Raw genomic sequence first — 9,655 nt, forward strand, 5'->3', positions numbered from 1 at the left:
CCTCATTAAAATGCAAATCAAATTATAACATTTCTGACATGCGTTTTTCTGGATGTTTTTGTTGTTATTCTGTCTCTCACTGTTCAAATAAACCATTAAAATTATAGACTGATCCTTTCTTTGTCAGTGGGCAAACGTACAAAATCAGCAGGGGATCAAATACTTTTTTCCCCCACTGTATATGGGGCTTTGGTGACAAAACGGATGGCACTGTGATAGACTGCATCCAATGTATTGAGTAGGGTATTGGAGGCTATTTTGTAAATGACATCGCCGAAGTCGAGGATCGGTAGGATGGTCAGTTTTATAAGGGTATGTTTGGCAGCATGAGTGAAGGATGCTATGTTGCGAAATAGGAAGCCAATTCTAGATTTAACTTTGGATTGGAGATGCTTAATGTGAGTCTGGAAGGAGAGCTTACAGTCTAACCAGACACCCAGGTATTTGTAGTTGTCCACATATTCTAAGTCAGAACCGTCCAGAGTAGTGATGCTGGACAGGCGGGCAGGTGCAGGCAGCTATCGGTTAAAGAGAATGCATTTAGTTTTACTTGTATTTAAGAGCAGTTGGAGGCCACGGAAGGAGAGCTGTATGGCATTGATGCTCATCTGGAGGTTAGTTAACACAGTGTCCAAAGAAGGGCCAGAAGTATACAGAATAACACCAATAACAGAGGGGGTCTGATCTTTGTGCCTCTGTAAATTTCTCATTTATCATTATTCACGATTCATTCCTGATTATTCATAATCATGGTAGCATCCACATGAATGTAGAAGTGTTCAGAAACATCTTCTATTCTTACTGACAATACAAGTGAAGTGACTCCAAAATGACAGGACATTATTCACCAATCAGTTTCTATTAGGAAAAACATCATCCAAAACACAACCAAGACAAACTGCAAATGAATTCAACAAGTTTGTAGAATCACAAGCTTGATGTAATCACTGCAGGCATGGAACATGGGACTAAATACTAAACTTATGACAACTTTAATACAATATAAGTGAATTTGTCCGAATATGTACAACTTTTTCAAATGGGAGAACTAAATACATAAAGTGCTTTCCTTTCTTAATAACAGTAACACAGCTATGTATGAAAATACCCTCAAATAAAAGGTGACATTCTGTACTGTCACCTGATATGAAACATCTCAAATCCAAAATGCTGGAGCATAGCACCACATTTAAAACTGTAAGCTTCACTGTCCAAACACATATGGTGTGGACTATGTGTCTGGTAAACACATGTGGATCTGGTGAACAGTTATCACTTGTTGACCAACTACAGGAATACTGACCTCAGAGTCTCCAGTTTACAGTGGGGATTCCCCAGTCCAGCAGAGAGCAGCTTCACTCCTGAATCCTTCAGGTCATTGTTACTCAGGTCCAGCTCTCTCAGGTGTGAGGGGTTTGAACTGAGAACTGAGGCCAACACTTCACAGGATGTGTCTGTGAGTTTACAGCCAGCTAGTCTGCAAACACAGAAGAAATACAATGACATACAGGTTGTATTAAAAAGTTATTCTCAGCTTTCCTAGCTTACACCGTTATGGTGCACGAATAATGTACAGGCTGTGCATTCATGGCTCAATGCTACAACTTTACTGATTAGTTTGTTTTGTAGTTTAAGAGTTTTCAGCTGATAGAAAGTTTAGTCAGCCAATGAAAATACTGTTGTTCCTACATTCAGTAAAGTTTGGTCTGTGGGATAGTCTCATGATTACTTACAGAGCCAGTCAGCCAATGAAAATACTGCTATAACTACAATTTATTTTGGTGTGCGATATTTACAGTGATACTTACAGAGCTTTCCTGCAGCCTCTCACAGCTGGGACCAGTCTCCTACGACCCTCCTCTGATGTCTTGTATTCCTTTGGGTTAAACACATCCAGAACCTCCTCTGATATCTGCAGCATGTAGGCCAGCGCTGAACACTGAGCATGTGTGAGGTTTTTGGATCTCTTTTCTGACCTCAAGTACACTTCGATGAACTTCTGTACTGAATGGTCTTTCATCTCTATCAGACAGTGGAAGAGATTGATGCACCTCTCAGGGGACATGTTCTTCCTTTGCATCACCTTAAGGGATCGGATTGTTTTCTGGACGCTCTCCGGACTGCTTTCTGTCTGTGCCACCAGACCTCGTAGGAGTTTCTGATTGGACTCCAGTGACATGCCATGAAGGAAGCGGACAAAAAGGTCCAGGTGTCCATTCTTACTCTCCAAGGCTTTATCCACGGTACTCTTCAGCAGCTCATGCAAGGTTAGCTCTTCAGACGCACCTCTAGACTTTCTCTTGAGGAAGGGCTTCAGTGCATCCATGTTCCTGGTTGTGTAACAATGGTACATGTAGACAGCTGAGAGAAACTCCTGAATGCTGAGATGAACAAAGCAGTACACCACTCTCTGAAATAACACAGACTCTTCTTTAAAGATTTGTGTGCACACTCCTGAGTACACTGAGGCTTCTTTGACATCAAGGCCACACTCTTTCAGGTCTTCTTCATAGAACATGAGATTACCCTTCTCCAGATTTTCAAACGCCAGCCTCCCCAGCTTCAGAAGAATTTCCTTATCTGACTCCATGAGCTCCTCTTGATCCATCTCATCTCTTCCATGATACTTCTGGTTCTTCAGGCTGGTCTGAATGAGCAGGAAGTGTATGGACATCTCAGTCAGAGTCGTGGGCATCTCTCTCTTCTTGTCTGTACTCAACATGTGTTCAAAGACTATTGCAGAAATCCAACAGAACACCGGCATGTGGCACATGATGTGGAGGCTCCTTGATGTCTTTATGTGTGAGATGATTCTGCTGGCCAGGTCATCATCACTGAATCTCTTCCTGAAGTACTCCTCCTTCTGTGGGTCATTGAACCCTCGTACCTCTGTCACCTGGTCAATACACTTAGGGGGGATCTGATTGGCTGCTGCAGGTCGGGAGGTTATCCATAGGAGAGCAGAGGGAAGCAGATTCCCCTTGATGAGGTTTGTCAGCAGAACATCAACAGATGATGTCTGGGTGACATCAGACACCTTTTCATTGTGCTGGAAATCTAATGGAAGTCTGCTTTCATCCAAACCATCAAAGATGAACATAGCTTTACAGGCAGTGAGTTTCTTTGCATTGCCTATGTCTAGTTCTGTGTGGAAGTCATTTAAAAGCCTGGGAAGACTGTACTGGAGATCTTTGATCAAGTTCAGCTCCCGGAAAGGAAGCACAAATATGATCTCCACATCTTGGTTTGCCTTCCCTTCAGCCCAGTCTAGGATGAACTTCTGCACAGAGACTGTTTTTCCGATGCCAGCGATGCCCTTGGTCAGCACAGTTCTGATGCTTCTCTCTTGGCCAGGTAAGGGTTTAAAGATGTCATTGCAGTGGATTGCTGTGTCATGTGAGGTTGGTGTCCTGGATGCTGTCTCTAGCTGCCACACCTCATGTTCATTGTTAACCCCTTCACTCTCTCCTTCTGTGATGTAGAGCTCTGTGTAAATCCTGTTGAGGGGAGTTTGGTTCCCTGCTGTTTCCATGCCTTCTATCACACATTCATACCTCCTTTTCAGACTGTCTTTATGGTTTACTATAGCTCTCTGCAGACTGTCTTTATGGTTTACTATAGCTCTCTGCAGGCTGTCATCCACTACAAGGGAGGAGTAAAATGGATGTGTATCAGACACAGTCATTGACAGGATGAAATGTGGGCCTCCACAACTACAGTAACTTATATTATCTCATATTATTGTAGTTAACTACATTTAAATCATATTGAGGTATTGACTTAGCACAGGTCTGCAAGTGGTCTTACTGTTTTCAGAGCCTCTTGCATCATTAGGTTCCCTCAGGTGCTGTAGTACAGGAAGTGTTCTGGATCTCTTTCTACACTGAGGACAGTCATAGTCTCCTGAAGGAGCAGGTTTCTCCCAGTATCTGGTGATGCACTGTCTGCAGAACCTGTGTCCACAGGTGATAGAGACTGGATCCCTCAGAACCTGCTGGCACACTGCACACCTGGACTGATCCTCTGGCAGAGTAGACCATCCACTACAGAGATAAAGGAGAGAGAGATACTGATCCTTTAACAGAGTAGACCATCCACTACAGAGATAAAGGAGAGAGAGAGATACTGATCCTCTAACAGAGTAGACCATCCACTACAGAGATAAAGGAGAGATACTGATCCTCTAACAGAGTAGACCATCCACTACAGAGATAAAGGAGAGATACTGATCCTCTAACAGAGTAGACCATCCACTACAGAGATATAAGAGGGTGCAGTAATTACTCTAATAAACTCAGTTACAACAAATTACAAATTACAACAACATATCTATATGACATCTTGAAGATTCTCAAAATGTGGTGACCTTCGGTCAAAGGTGATTGATCTTCCACCACTGGAATTAACAGGATGATGCATGGAGAAGTCACTGTTCATAGACAGACAGCTGGGAACAGTATACTGTGTTCATAGACAGACAGCTGGGAACAGTATACTGTGTTCATAGACAGACAGCTGGGAACAGTATACTGTGCTGTCTGAGTGTGGTAGTAGCCTCTGGAATGAATAACATGTCCACAACACCATTACTAGAATTTTGTGCCTGAGACCTACCACAAAACCCCATTCAAAGGCACTTAAATATATTGACTTGCTCATTCACCCTCTGAATGGCACACATACACAATCCATGTCTCAATTGTCTCAAGGCTTAAAAATACTTCTTTAACCTCCCCTTCATCGACACAGATTGAAGTGGATTTAACAAGTGGCATCAATAAGGGATCATTGCTTTCACCTGGATTCACCTTGTCAATCTATGTCATGGAAAAAGCAGGTGTTCATAATGTTTTGTACATTCACTGTATAAAAGATATATGACATAAACAACAAATGATAAGCAGATGCTTTACAGTATATACTCAGATACTCAAAATACATCTGGTTTCAGATCTTGAAGGTTCTCCTCTTCAATAGAAATATCATCAATTCTGACCAGTAACTTACCTGGGGTCAAAGGTCCCTGATCCATTATTAAACTGTATAGGATGATGCATAGAGGAGTCACTCTTCATGGACAGATGACTGGGTACTGGAGAGACTGATCTCAGAGTTTGGTTAGAGAATCTGGAAAACATAATGAATCACCATCAAACTACAATATATATAATATATAAAACCATATTTCAATAGATAAAATACATTACATAAAGCACTAAAATATATGCTGACATAAAGCATTAAAATATGTGCCATTATATTAATTAAGCATTGAATTATGTGACATTACATTAATCAACAAACATCAACAAACAAAATAAATGTAAAACATTAAGAACACCCTCCTAATATTGAGTTGTCACATACAGATACTGATTCACTTCATCTCAGTTCCACTTGAATCCTTCAGAGTCTATTGATGCACATACTTTATAGTATGTCCATATGTACAGTACCAGTCAAACAGTAACACAATAAAACATCAATATGTCTATATATACAGTACCAGTCAAACAGAACACAATAAAACAAACAATAATGAGACTATACGGAGTACCAGTACTGAGTCAATATGCAGGGGTACCAGGTAGTTGAGGTAATAATGAGACTATAAGGAGTACCAGTACTGAGTCAATGTGCAGGGGTACCAGGTAGTTGAGGTAATAATGAGACTATAAGGAGTACCAGTACTGAGTCAATGTGCAGGGGTACCAGGTAGTTGAGGTAATAATGAGACTATAAGGACTACCAGTACTGAGTCAATGTGCAGGGGTACCAGGTAGTTGAGCTAATAATGAGACTATAAGGAGTACCAGTACTGAGTCAATGTGCAGGGGTACCAGGTAGTTGAGGTAATAATGAGACTATAAGGAGTACCAGTACTGAGTCAATGTGCAGGGGTACCAGGTAGTTGAGCTAATAATGAGACTATAAGGAGTACCAGTACTGAGTCAATGTGCAGGGGTACCAGGTAGTTGAGGTAATAATGAGACTATAAGGATTACCAGTACTGAGTCAATATGCAGGGGTACCAGGTAGTTGAGGTAATAATGAGACTATAAGGAGTACCAGTACTGAGTCAATATGCAGGGGTACCAGGTAGTTGAGGTAATAATGAGACTATAAGGAGTACCAGTACTGAGTCAATGTGCAGGGGTACCAGGTAATTGAGGTAATATGTACATGTAGGTAAGGATAAAAGTGACTAGGCAATCAGGATAGAGATTATATCTCCTCATCCAGGGAGAGCACACACACACACACACACACACACACACACACACACACACACACACACACACACACACACACACACACACACACACACACACACACACACACACACACACACAGGGAGGGAACGTTGTGTTTGTTTAATATTGTTTTAGGACTATGAAAATGGACTAAAGTATTAGCCTATGGATTATGAAAACAACCAAAAGAAATGTGAAAATGGGAGAGGAGAAATGACTAGAGACAGTGTTGTTTAACTCACTGACCATGACCCATGAGTTCTTCTTACCTTTGTTCAGTAGAAAAGTCTCCCTCTCTAAACAGTATGGGAGGATCCATAGACTGGTCACTCTTCATGGACACACAGCTGGGTACAGGGGAGGCTGGTTTCCCCTGTTTGATTAGACTTTAACACAACAGAGACAAACATTACATCTCTCATCTACTCTGATCTCAGATGGGAAACATAAGAAGAGTTTCATTACAAAACGCTATATATCACTTTCAGAAACATTCATATGTTAACTTTTATTGTTTAAAGAAATTATAAATGAGATAGGTGTTTTTTAACTCCCTAATCATGGCATGCAATTTTTCAATGACCGACATGTACATGTTTATAATGTATCATTTGATGTTTTCATTTCAGAGTCAAATGTTTTTATTTTCAAAATGCTTTACGTATATCTGCCTCACTCTCAGAGAAATCAGTAGTACTGCTAGGTTTAATACAGTAATAATATATATCTGCCTCACTCTCAGAGAAATCAGTAGTACTGCTAGGTTTAACACAGTAATAATATATTTCTGCCTCTCAGAGAAATCAGTAGTACTGCTAGGTTTAATACAGTAATAATATATATCTGCCTCTCAGAGAAATCAGTAGTACTGCTAGGTTTAACACAGTAATAATATATATCTGTCTCACTCTCAGAGAAATCAGTAGTACTGCTAGGTTTAACACAGTAATAATATATATCTGCCTCTCAGAGAAATCAGTAGTACTGCTAGGTTTAACACAGTAATAATATATATCTCCCTCACTCTCAGAGAAATCAGTAGTACTGCTAGGTTTAACACAGTAATAATATATATCTGCCTCACTCTCAGAGAAATCAGTAGTACTGCTAGGTTTAACACAGTAATAATATATATCTGCCTCATTCTCAGAGAAATCAGTAGTACTGCTAGGTTTAACACAGTAATAATATATATCTGCCTCTCAGAGAAATCAGTAGAACTGCTAGGTTTAACACAGTAAGAGTATATTTCTGTCTCACTCTCAGAGAAATCAGTAGTACTGCTAGGTTTAACACAGTAATAATATATATCTGCCTCTCAGAGAAATCAGTAGTACTGCTAGGTTTAACACAGTAATAATATATATCTCCCTCACTCTCAGAAAATCAGTAGTACTGCTAGGTTTAACACAGTAATAATATATATCTGCCTCACTCTCAGAGAAATCAGTAGTACTGCTAGGTTTAACACAGTAATAATATATATCTGCCTCATTCTCAGAGAAATCAGTAGTACTGCTAGGTTTAACACAGTAATAATATATATCTGCCTCTCAGAGAAATCAGTAGAACTGCTAGGTTTAACACAGTAAGAGTATATTTCTGTCTCACTCTCAGAGATCAGGCTATACGGAGTACCAGTACTGAGTCAATGTGCAGGGGTACCAGGTAGTTGAGGTAATAATGAGACTATAAGGAGTACCAGTACTGAGTCAATGTGCAGGGGTACCAGGTAGTTGAGGTAATAATGAGACTATAAGGAGTACCAGTACTGAGTCAATGTGCAGGGGTACCAGGTAGTTGAGGTAATAATGAGGCTATAAGGATTACCAGTACTGAGTCAATGTGCAGGGTACAAGGTAGTTGAGGTAATAATGAGACTATAAGGAGTACCAGTACTGAGTCAATGTGCAGGTGTACCAGGTAGTTGAGGTAATAATGAGACTATAAGGAGTACCAGTACTGAGTCAATGTGCAGGGGTACCAGGTAGTTGAGGTAATAATGAGACTATAAGGAGTACCAGTACTGAGTCAATGTGCAGGGGTACCAGGTAGTTGAGGTAATAATGAGACTATAAGGAGTACCAGTACTGAGTCAATGTGCAGGGGTACCAGGTAGTTGAGGTAATAATGAGGCTATAAGGAGTACCAGTACTGAGTCAATGTGCAGGGGTACCAGGTAGTTGAGGTAATAATGAGGCTATAAGGAGTACCAGTACTGAGTCAATGTGCAGGGGTACCAGGTAGTTGAGGTAATAATGAGACTATAAGGAGTACCAGTACTGAGTCAATGTGCAGGGGTACCAGGTAGTTGAGGTAATAATGAGGCTATAAGGAGTACCAGTACTGAGTCAATGTGCAGGGGTACCAGGTAGTTGAGGTAATAATGAGGCTATAATTGAGGTAATATGTAAATGTAGGTAGATGTAAATGTGACTAGGCAATCAGGAAAGAGATTACATCTCCTCATCCAGGGATTGCACACACACACACACACACACACACACACACACACACACACACACACACACACACACACACACACACACACACACACACACACACACACACACACACAGGGAGGGAATGTTGTGTTTGTTTAATATTGTTTAAGGACTATGAAAATTGAAAAAAGAAATGTGAAAATGGGAGAGGAGAAATGACTAGAGACAGTGTTGTTTAACTCACTGACCATGACCCATGAGTTCTTCTTACCTTTGTTCAGTAGAAAAGTCTCCCTCTCTAAAGTATATAGGTTTACGCATAGACCGGTCACTCTTCATGGACACACAGCTGGGAACAGGGGAGGCTGGTGTCTCCTGTTTGATTAGACTTCAACAAAACAGAGACAAACGTTACATCTCTCATCTACTCTGAGCTCAGATGGGGAAACAAGTGTTTCATTCCAAAACGCTATATATCCATTTTCAGAAATGTTGGGAAATGTAATTTTATTGTTTAAAGAAATTATTAAACCACTACAAGGCTTTATAAAGGCTTCTAACGTTTGTAATTTCCACTTCAAAATGTCAGACTTGATTTGATGAAAAAAATGGATCAACCACTACAAAAAATGTCCCTTAATTTACAATCCACACGAACAAACACATTTGCTGCTGTTTTCCTGCTGTGAGAAACTGGGTCAAATTAAGAGATGGCATCTGTAAGTGCATTCATCTAAAGATATCTAGGTGAGACAACCACATATCACAGTCAGATATACAGGATACCAACATTCCATTCCTGTTAAACAATGGATATACAGCATTTAGCAACAAAACACATTTTCACACACACATCTAAAATCTTGAACAGTTATATAGAATGTAGCCATAAGAAATACCTTCTGATTAACAAACGTTTTAGAATATACATTCTTAAACAAAATAGTCAGCTCACCT

At 40.2% G+C, this 9,655-nt stretch overlaps 1 protein-coding gene across 3 annotated transcripts; it reads right to left on the minus strand.

Moving 5' to 3' along the window:
* Window positions 1–1,272: 1,272 nt before the first annotated feature.
* On the minus strand, window positions 1,273–6,941 carry LOC145877345 (NLR family CARD domain-containing protein 3-like). 3 transcript variants are annotated; one of them, XM_082972662.1, is made up of 5 exons: window positions 6,524–6,941; window positions 5,008–5,127; window positions 3,808–4,043; window positions 1,809–3,642; window positions 1,273–1,477 (listed from the first exon to the last, which is right to left on the minus strand). In XM_082972662.1, the coding sequence occupies exons 1-5, from the start codon at window positions 6,589–6,591 to the stop codon at window positions 1,288–1,290; spliced, it is 2,448 nt and encodes an 815-aa protein (XP_082828788.1). In that variant the 5' UTR covers window positions 6,592–6,941; the 3' UTR covers window positions 1,273–1,287. The 3 variants fall into 3 exon arrangements, with proteins under 3 accessions (XP_082828788.1, XP_082828789.1, XP_082828790.1); XM_082972663.1 differs by lacking the exons at window positions 5,008–5,127; window positions 6,524–6,941 and adding an exon at window positions 4,367–4,532; XM_082972664.1 differs by lacking the exon at window positions 1,273–1,477 and having other exon boundaries at window positions 1,805–3,642; window positions 6,524–6,940.
* Window positions 6,942–9,655: the final 2,714 nt, after the last annotated feature.

Source organism: Salmo salar, unplaced genomic scaffold (assembly GCF_965601325.2).
Source record: "Salmo salar unplaced genomic scaffold, fSalSal1 ptg000956l, whole genome shotgun sequence".
In the NCBI taxonomy this organism is placed as follows: Eukaryota; Metazoa; Chordata; class Actinopteri; order Salmoniformes; family Salmonidae; genus Salmo; species Salmo salar.

Bases quoted from the DNA above. Each gene is read 5' to 3' on its own strand.
- LOC145877345 (XM_082972662.1), bottom strand. From the start codon at position 6,591: ATGAAGAGTGACCAGTCTATGGATCCTCCCATACTGTTTAGAGAGGGA. The intron at 4,044-5,007 runs GTAAGTTACTGG...TTATCTCTGTAG, and splicing joins TCAGGGACCTTTGACCCCAG to TGGATGGTCTACTCTGCCAG. The intron at 1,478-1,808 runs GTAAGTATCACT...CTGTGTTTGCAG, and splicing joins AGAGGCTGCAGGAAAGCTCT to ACTAGCTGGCTGTAAACTCA.